Raw genomic sequence first — 16,434 nt, 5'->3', positions numbered from 1 at the left:
ATTGTCGGAGACGTGTTTGGAGGCAACCTGGTCAGGCTGAACGCCTTAGACACACTGTCCAGCTAGTGCAGCAAGGTGGAGGTTCACTGATATTTTGGGGTGGCATTATGTGAGGCTGACGTATCCCACTGGTGCTCCTGGAAGGCGCGGTAGTGGCTGTACGATACGTGAATGCCATCCTCCGACCAATAGTACAACCACATCAACAGCATATTTGCAGGCATTTGTCTTCATTGACATCTACGCTGAATCACCGTTGTGCACATCTTGTGAATGAATTTCCTCAGGATAATGACATTGCTTGTGTAGAGCAGCCAGCATGTTCTCCAGACATGACCCCTATTGAACATGCATGGGATAGATTGAAAAGGGCTTAATGGATGACACCACCCACCAACCACTCTGAGGGATCTACGCTGAATCACCGTTGTGGAGTGGGACAATCTGGACCAACAGTGCCTGGATAAACTTATGGACAGTATGCCACGACGAATACAGGCATGCATCAGTGCAAGAGGATGTGCTACTGAGTATTAGAAGTATTGTGTACAGCAGTCTGGACCACCACCACTGAAGGTCTCACTGTATGGTTGTACAACATCCAATATGTGGTTTTCATGAGCAATGAAAAGGGCAGAAATGATGTTTATGTTGATCGCTATTCGAATTTTCTGTACAGCTTCCGTAACTCTTGGAACCAGGGTGATGCAAACATTTTTTCAATGTGTGTAATTCATAACAATACATTTTTAAAAACTGCAAATAAAATGCTTGGAAATATACACACATTCATTGTTTTGTTAGAATGATTTCAATAAGCTGGCTGCAAAGAGAGAAATGGATAATTTGAGGTTACTGCCTATTCGCCTGCCACTTCAGAAGTCTGTCTCAACTCCATCAATACTTGCCGTGCGGGACATGGTGGGTGAGGCAGTTACAGACAGTACTCCTGCAATTCCAGCGTAAGTTTTACTTTTTTTATATATGCACGACTTTTACAAAATGTTTCAATTTTTTTCATGTTTCTTCTGTGCACCAATTGCCGCAATTAGGCATGATTTATGCTACAATTTGCTGCCATCTCCTACTGAGCTGTCAATATGAATTGCTTTAATATGACAGATAGCAGTTAGCTATCAAGTATGGTAAGGCATTTTGAAATAATTTTGTGAATTTTATGTCATAAACATTTGAAAATGTACAGATCTATAATAAATTTATCAGAGATATACTATGCAGAATCTTAGATGTTTTCAGTTCTGTTACTTTATGCAGTTAGAATGTGTAGTCAGGTATCTATTAGGGTTGACTGTCACCTCACAAATGAAAATTTAATGTGTTGAAAGTTTGAGATAAAATGTGTACACACTGGCAGAACTCAAAGTTTCTCATAGTAGTAATAATAATAATAATAATAATAATAATAATAATAAAACCAAACATGAATTTTAGAGGACTAACATTGTAACTTAACATTGTTGATTCTTAAATAGAAAACAGTTCAGGGACTGAGGATAAGGACTGAAAGTAAAGTTTTTGGTTTGGATGTAAATAAGTGATGCCACTCGGAGCTATAATTAATGTGTGTTTTTGTGTTGTGAAGACTTCCATGATGTGTGTCAGAGCTTTGCTAATAACTTTTTTTGCAATCTGCAAATGTTGGAGAAAGAGATGCTGACTTTGTCGTATCCAAACAAACTCTGATTCTATTAGACTGCATGACTCATGAAAATATTAATTATAGATATGGAAGACAGTTGATTTTCTTAAATGACATCAAATTGTTAAGTACAGCATCAGCAAATGTAAATTACATTGATAGTAGACTGCTGTTGGCTGATTGCTAAAATGATAGAGGATGTGCATCTCAAGTGATGTATGTTGTAAGTCTACTTTCTATTGTAACAGGCCAGCAAAAGAATGAAAAAAAAATTAAATATCTCTGCCAGCTTTTACCCAGATATTTATGTAATTATGCTGTCACTGGGGGACACAATTTGTCAATGAATAGATTTCAAAAATGCAATCTGAAATTTATTTTAGAGGACTTTTCTTTATTTGTATGTTTATTTTTAAGGATCAAAACTGTGATAAATTACAACATGCATGGGATAAACCCAGGCTTATTTGGTTATTGAAGTTATTTGCAATATGCTCCAGCATTTGATTTTTTTATTGTTACTAAGCATTGGCATGAATGAATTTGCTTGGCTTTCTGCTTGAATCTCATGTTTATTGCTTACGCTACAGTGGAACTGAGAGTGAAACGGAAGAGGAACTTATGCCATCAGGAAAGCATTTAGTTACCCCACACATCAACATAGCTTTGGATGAATTCCTGACTGAGTGAGTATATTGCAGCAACCATTATTATAAAGATACAAATAATTATGTTTTGCAGCTGTTTCTTTCAGTTTGTTGTAAGTTTTCTTGTAAGAATATATGCTTTGCAATATCATTTTGTGCCTTAAAAAAACTGCACTTCCATGACTACTGCATCAGCTTAGGCTTTGTGCTGCTGGATTTTATTGTTTGTGGCAGCTTTGTGACTGCTAAATAGTAGGTTCTTTCCAATTGTGCTTTATGTCCATCATCATATAGTCCATTTTGGCATTTTCTATGGATGAGTGTTGGTCGTAAGCTTTGAAGTAATGAAAGTTTCAACCGTTGTTGTTATTTACGGTGGCTGATAATGATTGACCATTTCAACACCTGTACATCAGTGAAGAGACTAACCATTAAGCTCTGAAAAAAGGGTTGTAACAACCAAATAGCAGGTCCCAGAACACAACTGATAATATGCTGTTGCCACTAACTTGGTCAAAGGAGGAGTAGGCAGTAGGCATAGAGAAATTGGCCACAAAATATGCATCACAAAATTAAAATTAACCATGTGAATATAACTGATATAATAAGGGTTACACGCAGTTAAATGCTGGGTGGGATGCAGGAGGTGTGGGAAAGAGGTACGTGGTTTGAGGTATGTCAGGGTAAGAACGAAAAATAGCCGGAAGCAAAGAGAACATTATAAAATGAGAAATGGAATGTATTAACTCAACATTTCGTCTACAATCAAACTTTATATTGGAACGGAGTTTCTTGCCTGTCAGTTGATGTGATTAACCTACAGACCTAAATGAGAACTGTCAAAATATTAAGTGTATTTAACTTTTGATTCTCAGTGTCTAGATTGTCACATGAAATTTATAACCAGTAGTAAGTATATCTCCAATCAGCAGATGTGTCACATCATTTCATAGAATCTGTGTTGAAGATAACAATTATAGATACAGAGAGCCGAAGGCATTTACTTTTCTCCATAAGAATATTCATTATTCAGGATTGCCCATTTTCAAGAACTTGTTAGCAAAAATAATACAAAAATTAAGTACTAATAGTAGTGGAAGTTTAAAAAGATGCGAAGGCTTTAGTTTTGTCTGACTCATACTGTGTAGATGAATTGCTTACAAAACTGTTCTATATAGATATCATTGATAATATCATACGATCTAAGTTCTTTGTAACATTTGACTCCTGCGCTCTTTAAGTGTGATAATGTATACCATATAAGTTAAAGTAGTGTGATATTTGGCTATAGTAGCCTAGGAATTATTTTGTGCTATGTAATAAGCAAAAAATTACATGTTTGTAATAATTATTGTATTAAGCTGAAAATGAAAACATATTCCAGTATGTTTTACATGCTTGATGACCATTTCACTTAAGATCTGTGTAATGGACATTGGATCTTATTGTATCAGTTCTTACTTGAATATGTATTCTGTATTTTTAAGTTAAGAGAAAGTCCTTGGTGGAGTCTAATGTACGAGGTAAAGCTGATAATTCGCTAAATAATTAAAGTGCTAAGACACCAGTAGGTATATAAACATGACTGAGAATGTTGCCTCCTTCAGAGCTGTGAAGTACATATACACGTACAGCTACATTGTCCTGACTGACTGCATTGTGCCATCACTGCAGCTCTACTGGGTTGATGGGCAGTGTGGAATGGACTGGATAAGAGAAGACAGGAGGAGGGAGTGTAGGGGAAGGGTGGCTGAGGGCTGGGAGGGAGAGACAGCAGGTTCATGGGATGGGAATGTTGCACCCTTGAGCTCATCCGGGCTAAAAATGGGAAATTGTGCACAGCACACACCAATGTGGAGGAGTGGATTGGGAGGGGAAGATAAAACAGAAGAAAACAGGAGCAGCAGGTGTGAGCCCAAGTGAGTGAAATTAGGGGCACAATGTAGTCTGGTGGGACTGTGTTGACTGCACAGTAACAGGTGTACACTATAGCTCTGAAGAGGAATTTGCCTTACTCTTGTTCTCACTCTTGTTTATGAGCCTATTGATGACTTGGAGCATCAGCTGTTCAATGAGTTGTTATCTTTATTCTGCATTTTGTTTCTCTGACAGGTCTCCCATCCAGGAGGGTCTCTTTATTACAGATCTGTGAAACACACATGTATTCAGTGTGAATATGCCCTGAGGTTGTGCAGTATCCTGCTAAGCATACACCTGAAAATTACAGCAATGACTTTGGTAGCTTTTTCTGCCTCTTGAATCATTTTGTTTCCTCATACTGATATTGGTGCTTGAGAGCTTTGTGTTTTGATGCTGTAGCATCATATTTCATTGACTCTCAGCAGTCATCTTTGCTTAAATTTTGTATCTCTCTCGGTACCCAAATTAATGATACATATTCTCATTTTTCATTCATTAGCTTTATAATGAGCTTCTTTTTGTTATCTTGTTAGTTCCAGTTTTCATTGCTTCTTATTTTCTTACAGTGCCATTATTTCATGACTGAAAGGAGAATAACAGAATTTCTTTCAAGAATCTATTTATGAACTATTATCTAAGCAGTTGTTTAACATTTTACGGTCAACATCATGTTATTTTGATTGTGAACTGAAATAGGTACGGGATCAAAATGAGCTTCCATTGGACATGTCTATGAGAGGAATTGGATACTCCCTTTTGGTTTTGTCTTTATTCCATTATTTATCATAATTATATGTATGTGTCAGGAGTCAAGTTATTGTATGTCATAGAATAAATTCTTATTTCACAATTGAAGTGCACAGCAGTAATAATAATAATAATAAATTTAAGATGACAAACAAGTTATCATTTTAGTCTGTGTCTCTAGGAGATAGTAGATATGCGGTGGAGTTGCAGAAAAGTTGTTGCCAGATATAGAAAAAAAAAATCGTAAGCTATCAGATCAGAATCAATCCTAACACACAAACTAACTCTAGGATTGCTCTCAGATTTCTTCCAACACATAAAAGCATTGTACCAACCACCCAGGAAATGCATTTGTGGACAGAATTAATGCACAGTATTATATAACTTTGTAAGTATATGCATGATGTATGTGCGCACATGCCTGCAAAAATCCTGAGACACAGAATGCTTTGGCTGTCACATCGTCTCCTCGTACAGACTCCCAAACGCACCTACCCACAGCCACATTTGGGTGTCTGTATGGTTGTGCATATCAGTATGTGTAATCACATTGTAAGAGTGGTAGCTTAAAAATTATTCATATCTGTGTGCCGTCAAGTGTTCCCTTGCATCACTCATCAACCAGTTAAAGAGGATACAGCGCTTTTCCTTATTTTTATTTGTTGTTCCCATCCTAAAACCCCCAGAGATTAATTATCAGGAGTCTTCATTATTGTTGTTGCAATTCGTACCACACCCTTGTCCTTGTCTTGTTGTAGTAATCTGAATTACTTTGCATTTCTGCATACAACTTCACCACATACTCACTTCTTTCTTGTTTTAGGATCCTGAGTTACTTTGCATCTTCAGTAACAACTCCACCATCTCCTTGCACTCTCCATTGTGGCATTTTCCTTTCACTCCCACTGATACCACAATTTTTTATGCTGGCAGCATAGGATTTTATACTGATTTTCAACCGTGTTCATTAGCTTTACTGCAGTGTTCCACCATGCTGATGAATATGACTTTTATGAATATTGCTGTTCAGGCTTAACATTAATTTACTATGATGTACATCTCCAGGGATGGCATTCTGATCATTTGGAAGGTATTGAAATTAATGTTTTCAGACTTATAAATTTATTTTACTTCCCAACAAAAACAACCAGATACAGTCCTTTTAGTTATACATGAGGCAATACGAATTAGTAATTATAATATTAAGCACTGTTAAATTCATATTCCATTCATTTTCAGTGCAGCATATGACCATCGATCTGGAAAGAGGCGGAAACGGGGCAGTATCTTTTTTCGGAAAAAGAAGGTAATAGTATATTGAATGAAAGTCAATATTTGTATTGCTGCTTAATATTACACTTTTATTGTGTCTGAAATAAGTATAATATGATTTTGCATTAAATTCTTTCTTATTCATAACCTTATCCTACACTACCACCCACTTATCTCTCTCTCTCTCTCTCTCTCTCTCTCTCTCTCTCTCTCTCTCTCTCTCTCTTCTTTTGACTCATGCCTTTGTGTTATTTATTTATTTATTTATATTCAATCACTTTGCTATTTTCCCCTCAGCTACCAGTAAAAGTACCAGTGTTTCATACATCATTTGTAAGTAATTCATTGACTTCTGAATAAAATTTAAGAAGGCAAAGTTCATGGAAGTCTTGTAATCAGTAGTTAAAAATGAAAATTGAGATTTCTTCAGTTTAATTAATGGTTTAGGCAGGTTCCTGCAGTTACTGTACATTGAAATGTACTACTCGTAAGTTGATCAACGTGGTTATCATAGTTTCTTCTCAGTGGCCTCTTCAGTAGTGTGTCAATCTGTAGTGGTAAAACTGAAAAGCTTAATGAATGCCGATCCCCAATCCCATTTAATTGGGGAGTGGTGTTTGCTCAATAATGTACATGACACTACAATATTGGTTTCACATTTTCACCCTTTTATTATCCTTAATGCCCTATTATTGGCTCGATGACCAGTTTCTCAACTTCATGGGATTAATGGCACTCAAACCAGGTCAGTGCTCACAAACAGAGTCTAGTGGCAGAATTCATCATATAATTTATAATGTTATTGAAGCAGAGTTTTTTTAGAAGCTCTTTCCACCAATTAGTAGTAGCTGTAACAAGTCATCAAAACAAAATAATTATGTATGACACAAAATCCATTCCATTTATATTTTATATGTGTATAAAGCTGAGTGCATGTGTTTATGTCCGGGATCTCCTCCCAAACCCCTGATTTGATTTCAGCTAAACTTGTCATGGGAACAGCAGGCCTCACAAGTACCAACACTGTGGGGTGTATAATCTCCTAGCTCTAATACGAGCAGATGTTTGGGCAAAATGTGTTTTTTCCAGTCCATGGAGTACGGGCTGCCGTGCATGACAGTCATGTCCTGTGGGAATAGTATTAGCCTGTCAAATGAACCTGATATGCAGGGCAGCTTATGTGTCAGGGTCAAGGAAAAGTTTTCCGGGACTCAACAAGTATACTGTCCTGCATGATCAGTATACTCTGTTGGAGTAGTATTGTGCTGCTGTATCAATTTAATTTGCATAGTGGCCTGTATGTCAGTGGTAAATAAATGATTTTCAAGCCCCCTAGTGCATAGCCTGCATTGCACGACAGATGTGTTTCAGTACTATCAGCCTTCTTTATTGCACTGTATTCAGAGACTGTGTGTACTGATGAGTGTGGTTGGGTAGAGATGGAGAGGATTTGATGGACACAGTGAGGGGGAGGAGGGAATGGGTAGAGTGTGTGGAGAAGGGGGAGACACATGAGGCAGGTAGAAAAGGGAGAGGGGAAGATATTGTCAGAGGGAGGTGAGTAGGAGTTTGTGATCAGAGAGAGGCAGCAGAGAAAATGGACAAAACAAGGGGGAGGAGGAGATAGAGCAGGGATCGCAGGGCAAGATGCTAGTGCTACCGCAGGGAGCGTGCAGGGACTTGGTGGGGGCAGGAAAGGGCTATTAAGTGCTGTGGAGGAATGGAAAAGGGAGGGGATAGGAGTAGAGAAGGTGAAAGAACTTCAAGGTGCACTGGCAGGATAAGATGAGCATAGTACTGGAGTGGGAACAGGGAAAGGGATAGGTAGATGGTTGAGAGAGACTAGTGAAAGTTTAGGCCAGGTGGATTACGAGAAAGAAGAATATGTTGTAGAGAAAGTTGCCATTGTGCATTTCAGTAACGCTGTTTTGGGCTGTGAAGTGATCAATTAAAGTGAACCACATTATGTTGGGGGGCATATTAAGCAACTGGGTGGGCCAGCTGTCTCTTGGCCATATTTTAGTGTGGTCATTCATGTGGACAGGCAGCTTGTTATCTGTAATGCTCATGTGCAAAGTGGCACAGTGTTTGCAGTATAGTTGGCAGATCACAGAGCTACTATCACAGGTGGCCCTGTCTGTGGTGGGGCGGGAGATGCATGCCACAGGACTGGAGTAGATGATAGTGGGATGATGTTTGGGATAAGTATCGCATCAAGGTCTGGTGCAGGGATGTGAGCCATGAAGAAAGGGGTTGAGAACAGGCTTGGAATAGGGTGGTGGAATACCAATGTGGGAGGATAGTGGGGAGGATTTTAATCATTTCAGGGCACAGTGACAGGTGGTCAAAACCCTGTAAGAGAATGTGGCTTCTTGTGTTAAGGATGACCAGGTGAAGTTAATGTGGGAGAAGGTGTCAAGTTTCTGTAGGACTCTGGATGGGTTGTCCTAGTCCTCTGTCCATATCACAAAGATATCATCAGTGAATGTAAAACAGGTGAGAAGTTTGGGATTCCTGGTGGTTGGAAACAATTACTCTAGGTCACCCGTGAATAGGTTGGCACAGGATGGTGCTATATGGGTACCCGTTGCTGTTTCAGATTTGATTGTGTTGCCTTCAAATTGAAAAATCCAAAAATTTGTTAGTTTGTAATTATATCACCCAAAAAAAATTGAGCCTGGTTTCAGTGTCCAGAGACTGTGGTCACGTGTGTGTGAGTTGGTTTGCGTGAGTGTGCGCGTGTATGTTGCCTATTTTCGATAAAGGCCTTGTTGGTCAAAAGCTCACTTTCCAACAGTCTTTTTGTTGTACGTATCTGCGACTCAGCATCTCCACTATATGGTGTGTAGCAACTATTCTTCTCATAATACTGTTACATTCCCTCCTGGATTTTCCATTGTTTGATTTAAAAAAATATTTGTCCGGTCGTTTGTTACATGATCACAAATGTAAAATATTCTTGAAAGTCTTGGAATTCCTGAAAATGATATCTTGCAAACATCAACATTGATAACAGGCAAAATATCATAGAGATTCTCAATTTCATGATGAGTGAACTTTCTATATACATAATTAAGTTTGTACGGAACCCTCAAGGTGCTAGTCGTACTTGCACCTGGACAGTTTTTTATTCTAGCTGTTCTTCACCCTGCTTTCAGGGTCATGGCAACTCTGTTTCTCTCAGTGACTTTAGTTTCACTTGCATATGTTACCTCTTGCTGAACCACTGTCTTTTAGTGTTTTAATTTTGTTTTGATTGGTAGGTATTTTTATTGTATTTAGCCGTGTTAGCTTAGGAGCCTTTATAATTTTATTGGTTCTTTCTTACCGTGCAGGGTCTTCATTCAAGGTGTATGCCATAATTTCTCCTTGCTATTTAAATTGTTTCATATATTTATTTTTCTGTTATCTATTATTACTTAGTTTATTACTAGTGGGCCTGTTACCATCATGTCAGTCTTTTCTAATGATATCTGGAGTCCAATTTTTTTGTGCTTTATTGTGTCAACGTATTTGATTTCTGGCTTCTTGTGTGTTATTAGCTAGTAACACTAAATCATCTGTGACTCCTAACAATTTAAATTTGTCTGATCTTTTATGGTTCCAGTTTGTTTTTCCTTAGGATTTTCTTTGTAACATTGTCTCAGGGAGTATTCCAGAACAGTTGAAGAGTAGTTGTAATTGACTGACACCCAGTCTTAATCCTGTTGCAGTCGTAAATGGCTCAGATAGTTCTCTGAATTGATAATCTCAAAGACTGATATTACTAATGTTTTTGTGGCAACTGGTAATATCATGTGGTAGCAAAAACCTGTGCATTTTTGCCTTATTTATGCACAGAAATAATGCTGGCCCACTAATTTTGAGTCTCCTTAGAGATTACAGGTACTACATAACATAAGCACTTAAAGTATGAAAATATGCTTCTGATGGTCCCATGTTTTAATCTTACTCTGTACAGTCTTTAGAAATTTTGGAAGGTTTGACTAAAATGACAAGAACCCCAAAGAATTAATAGTGAACATAAAGCTTTTAAGGTCCTGCTTTGTATCAGGCAGGTGCATGCCCATGAGCTGAAAGGTTTCTGTTATCATCTTCTCATTGTTAAGTACAGAAGTTAGGATTTTCATGATGTCTGAAATAAGCAGCAGTACATTGCATGAGTTTATCTTGTAAGGTTCCTTCTTGCCGCTTCTCCCCACAAGGGAGTCTCTAGCAAGATTTCTACTTTCATTCTGTATATTCTTGTAGTAGCCAAATTCATGCCACAGTATGTTTGCACTGACTGTTCTGGGAATACCAAATTGTGGAAGTGATTATTTCATTCTGTTCTAGGGATTTCTATTGCTGAAACTTAGATTGTCTGTTGTAGTATAAATCATTTATAATCCGATGTGTTAAAGTTGCTTTGATAATTTACTTCTCCTTTATTATAATAAAACATTTAAAACTGTCATTTGTGTTAATAGGACAAAACGAAGAAAGTCCCCCATCAGTGGGTTTCAGCGTGTTATGGATCTGCACATGCCTGTGATTGGTGCTCCAAACCTGTCACAAACAAACCGGCACTATACTGCGAGAGTAAGTACATCATCAGAGTCACAATAGAACAATATATTTTATAACATTGTAATTGAAGAGAGTGTGTTTTATAATTTTATTTTATGTAGTAATAATTATGAATCCATGACAACAATGGTGTTAAAACAAGCATTTACAGTATAATGATGCCTGCTAGCCCCTTATCATGTTTGGCATTGGTATATTCTTTAGTTGAGTAGGCTACTGGTACATCTTTAACTGTCAACTGAAGTGTCCTCTGTTTATAGTTTGCCACTGCTGTTGTTATGAATAAAGTTTATTAGCAACGGTGGTCAAAGACTTCCAGTATAAAGAGCCACCCTCATTCTGCTAGTGGCCTTATCAAAGAGGACTGAGGAGAGGGTAGACATACAGAACACTTCCTTAACCTTATGGCAAAAGATGGAAGAATGAACAATGGCAAAAGATTGAAGAATGAGCAACGATCAACAGCATGAATGCAGAAGTCATTTGGTATCACGGAATTCAAGACACTCAATGTGTATCCAAAGGAAATGTGGCTGGTAAGTGAAAACATTTCGTGGTGATGTCTCCATTCCCAAAAGATTTTTCCTCCATTTGAATCTCCAACAAAGGAATACTAATAGGAACATGGCTTTGCAAAAAATAGTGAAAGAGTAAAGATCTATGAAGTGGAGCATGAAGTGTCAGAAGACTGAAGATGGTGGGGAAGCTAGAAAATGGAAATTCAAAGACCCCCCTAGATGATAGAAGTCAGTGACGGGAATGGAAAGAATGAAATATTCTCCATAAAATTTCTGATTGATTATTGTCTTTTATATTTTATCTTATCTGCAATGCAGCAATATGACAAGAAAGTGTATTCTCACCAGTGCTTTTTAGTAGTCAGGGAGAACAACACCACAAGGAAAGTTCATCAAGAGTCGGCAGCAGGTGAATGAAAATCATAACATACACTCCTGGAAATTGAAATAAGAACACCGTGAATTCATTGTCCCAGGAAGGGGAAACTTTATTGACACATTCCTGGGGTCAGATACATCACATGATCACACTGACAGAACCACAGGCACATAGACACAGGCAACAGAGCATGCACAATGTCGGCACTAGTACAGTGTATATCCACCTTTCGCAGCAATGCAGGCTGCTATTCTCCCATGGAGACGATCGTAGAGATGCTGGATGTAGTCCTGTGGAACGGCTTGCCATGCCATTTCCACCTGGCGCCTCAGTTGGACCAGCGTTCGTGCTGGACGTGCAGACCGCGTGAGACGACGCTTCATCCAGTCCCAAACATGCTCAATGGGGGACAGATCCGGAGATCTTGCTGGCCAGGGTAGTTGACTTACACCTTCTAGAGCACGTTGGGTGGCAAGGGATACATGCGGACGTGCATTGTCCTGTTCGAACAGCAAGTTCCCTTGCCGGTCTAGGAATGGTAGAACGATGGGTTCGATGACGGTTTGGATGTACCGTGCACTATTCAGTGTCCCCTCGATGATCACCAGTGGTGTACGGCCAGTGTAGGAGATCGCTCCCCACACCATGATGCCGGGTGTTGGCCCTGTGTGCCTCGATCGTATGCAGTCCTGATTGTGGCGCTCACCTGCACGGCGCCAAACACGCATACGACCATCATTGGCACCAAGGCAGAAGCAACTCTCATTGCTGAAGACGACACGTCTCCATTCGTCCCTCCATTCACGCCTGTCGCGACACCACTAGAGGCGGGCTGCACGATATTGGGGCGTGAGCGGAAGACGGCCTAACGGTGTGCGGGACCGTAGCCCAGCTTCATGGAGACGGTTGCGAATGGTCCTCGCCAATACCCCAGGAGCAACAGTGTCCCTAATTTGCTGGGAAGTGGCGGTGCGGTCCCCTACAGCACTGCGTAGGATCCTACGGTCTCGGCGTGCATCTGTGCGTCGCTGCGGTCCGGTCCCAGGTCGACGGGCACGTGCACCTTCCGCCGACCACTGGCGACAACATCGATGTACTGTGGAGACCTCACGCCCCACGTGTTGAGCAATTCGGTGGTACGTCCACCCGGCCTCCCGCATGCCCACTATACGCCCTCGCTCAAAGTCCGTCAACTGCACATACGGTTCACGTCCACGCTGTCGCGGCATGCTACCAGTGTTAAAGACTGCGATGGAGCTCCGTATGCCACGGCAAACTGGCTGACACTGACGGCGGCGGTGCACAAATGCTGCGCAGCTAGCGCCATTCGACGGCCAACACCGCGGTTCCTGGTGTGTCCGCTGTGCCGTGCGTGTGATCATTGCTTGTACAGCCCTCTCGCAGTGTCCGGAGCAAGTATGGTGGGTCTGACACACCGGTGTCAATGTGTTCTTTTTTCCATTTCCAGGAGTGTATGTAGGTGATATCATGACTTGAGGAGACAATGAGCAGAAACTGGAAGACCAGCTTCATATTTGACAGAAGGTAATTGAAGAAACACATGTGGAAGTAAGCTTAAGAAAATGTGAGGTAGCAAAAATCAGTAGGGAAAATGAAAAAATGAAGGATATAAGTTGTGTTGGAAACATTATTAAAGAAACGGATGCTTTTGAACATTCATGAAGTAAGCTAACAAGAAAAGGAAACATCAAGGAAGAAACTTTGGAGAGGATAGAAAATTGCTCAAAAGTTTATTATTGTGTATCAGACATAATTAAGAATTGGAAAATAGGTGTCAAAGCAAAGATAACTTTATACTGATCACATTATCAACAAGTTTTGACCTATGGATCGGAAGACCATACGGGAAGACCAGAGCAAAGTGGAGAGACCAGTTAAAGGATTGAGTGAATCTCAGTACTACAGTAGGAGGAAATGCTGAACGATAGACTGTGAGATAAGACGGCAGCAAAAAAGAAGGCAGACGCAGGTGAAGTGATCCTTGTTTCAGAAATAAACCGCTTTCAACTGTATATAAACTTTTCTTTTTATTTACCGGTCGATGACCAGTTTCGCGATATCAGATCACATCTTGAAGTGTACGTCTACAAGATAGGAAACGTGTTGTTGTTGTTGTTGTTGTTGTTGTTGTTGTTGTGGTCTTCAGTCCAAAGACTGGTTTGATACAGCTCTCCATGCTACTCTATTCTCTCCAAGCCTGTTCAGTACCTCCGCATTAGTTACATGATCGACCCATCTGATCTTCAGCATCCTTCTGCATTACCTAATTTTGAAAGCGTCTATTCTCTTTTCATCTAAACTGTTTATTGTCGATGTTTCACTTCTATACATGCCTACACTACAAAGAAATACCTCCAGAAAAGACTTTGGTAACACTTATATCTTTATTTGAAATTAACAAATTTATCCTCTTCGGAAATGCTTTTCTTGCCAGTCTACATTTTATATCCTCTCTATTTCGACCATCGTCAGTTATTTTGCTCCCCAAATAGCAAAACTCATTTACTACTTTAAACGTCTCATTTCCTAATCTAATTCCCTCAGCATCACCCGATTTAATTAGACTACATTCCATTGTCCTCAGTTCGCTTTTGTTGATGTTCATCTTGTATGCTCCTTTCAAGATGCTGTCCATTTGTTCAGCTGCTCTTCCAAGTCCTTTGATATCTCTAACAAAATTACAATGTCATTGGCAAACCTCAAAGTTCTTATTTCTTCTCCTTGGACTTCCTACTCCAGATTTTTCTTTTGCATCCTTTGCAGCTTGCTCAATATACATATTGAATAATATGGAGAATAGGCTACAACACTGCCTCCACTCCCTTCTCAACCACTGCTTCATTTTCAAGCTCCTCATCTCTCAAAACTGCCATCTGGTTTCTGTACTAATTGTAAAGAGCCTTTCACTCCCTTTACTTTACTCCTTCCACTTTTAGAATTTGAATGGGAGTATTCCAGTCAACAGTGTCAAAAGCTTTTTCTGTATCTACAAATGTTATAAATGTAGGTTTGCCTTTTCTTAACCTATCTTCTGTGAGAAGTCTTAGGGTCAGTACTGCCTCTTGTATTCCAATATTTCTCCTGAATCCAAATTGATCTCCTCTAAGGTCAGCTTCTATTCATTTTTCCATTGTTCTGTAGAGAATTCATGTTAGTATTTTGCTAAACTGGTAGTTCGGTAATTCTCTCAGTTGCAAGTGCCTGCTTTCTTTGGAATTGGAATTATTATATTCTTCTTGAAGACTGAGGATATTTCACATGTCTCATAGATGTTGCTCACCTGGTGGAAGAGTTTTGTCATGGCTAGCTCTCCCAAGGCTATCAGTAGTTCTAACTGAATGTTGTCTACTCCTGGGAACTTGTTTTGACTTAGGTCTTTCAGTGCTCTGTCAAATTCTTCAGGCAATATTATGTCTCCCATCTCATCTTCTCCTACGTCCTCTTCCATTTCCATAATACTGCCCTCAAGTACATCTCCCATGTATAGACCTCTATATACTCCTTCCACCTTTGTGCTTTCACTTCTTTGTTTAGGACTGGTTTGCTGTCTGAGCTCTTGATAGTCGTAGAGGTGGTTCTCCTTTCTTCATAGGTCTCCTTAATTTTCCTGTAGCCGGCATCTGTCTTTCCCACGTGATATGTTTCTACATCCTTACATTTGTCCTCTAGACATTCCTGTTCAGCCATTTTGCACGTTCTGTTGATCTCACATTCTAGATGTATGTAAGTCTTTTGTCTGCTCCATTTACTGCATTTTTATAGTTTCTCCTCTCATCAGTTGAATTCAATATCTCTTGTGTTACCCAAGGATTTCTGCTAGGCTTTGTCTTTTTACCTACTTGATCCCCTGCTGCCTTCACTATTTCATCTCTCAAAGCTACTTACTCTTCTTCTACTGTATCTCTTTCCCCTATTCTTTTCAATTGTTCCCTGATGCTCTCTTTGAAACACTCTACAGCCTTTGGTTCTTTCAGTTTATCCAGGTCCCATCTGCTTAAATTCCTACTTTTTTGCAGTTTCTTCAGTTTTAGTCTACATTTCATAACAAATAATTGTGGTCAGAGTCCACATCTGCCCCTGGAAATGTCTTAAAATTTAAAACCTGGTTCTGAAATCCGTCTTACCATTATATAATCTATCTGAAAACTCCGTGTCTCCAGGCCTCTTCCACATATACAACCTTCTTTCATGATTCTTAAACCAAGTGTTAGCTATGATTCAGTAATGCTCTCTCCAAAATTCCACCAGGCAGCTTCCTCTTTCATACACAGCCGAAAGCCGGTTATTTCTGAAACAGGAAGAAGAAGAAGAAGAAGAAGAAGAAGAAGTGATAACCATTATATTGGGAGTAGTAATGACAATGCAATGGGATCCACTTGTAGCATGTACGTTTAGTCTGAAGATGATCATTGGCTGGTCAAAACCAGTGATGGCATTGTGATGAAATGCTTTTGTGAAAATGTCATAAAAATGTAAAAAATGAAACAATAAATTGGGAAGAAGATTTGCGATTTCTGATCATATGAATATAGGGTAAAGTCTACAGCAGCAGAAAATAGTATAATGGGATTAAGAACTGTTACACAATAAGGTTGCTCGTGGAGTAAGGAATAGGAAGTCAAGAAAACAGTTAGCTGCTGTGAACTGTTCAGTTTGACAGCAAATCAGCACCAACTACAGCATCTCAGGTATTCATACCAA

General features: G+C 39.4%; 1 protein-coding gene across 1 annotated transcript in view; it reads left to right on the top strand.

Moving 5' to 3' along the window:
• The window catches only part of LOC126484567 (rho guanine nucleotide exchange factor 18), a 637,896-nt gene that overhangs the window by 353,548 nt on the left and 267,914 nt on the right, over nucleotides 1–16,434 (top strand). Inside the window, exons 8-11 of the mRNA XM_050108129.1 lie at nucleotides 805–962; nucleotides 2,251–2,346; nucleotides 6,214–6,280; nucleotides 10,716–10,827. Of these exons, the coding sequence (XP_049964086.1) occupies nucleotides 805–962; nucleotides 2,251–2,346; nucleotides 6,214–6,280; nucleotides 10,716–10,827 (433 nt within the window). The remainder of the gene's footprint in view (nucleotides 1–804; nucleotides 963–2,250; nucleotides 2,347–6,213; nucleotides 6,281–10,715; nucleotides 10,828–16,434) is intronic.

Source organism: Schistocerca serialis, chromosome 6, assembly GCF_023864345.2.
Source record: "Schistocerca serialis cubense isolate TAMUIC-IGC-003099 chromosome 6, iqSchSeri2.2, whole genome shotgun sequence".
Lineage (NCBI taxonomy): Eukaryota > Metazoa > Arthropoda > Insecta > Orthoptera > Acrididae > Schistocerca > Schistocerca serialis.
This window is presented reverse-complemented; position numbering and strand designations above follow the sequence as displayed.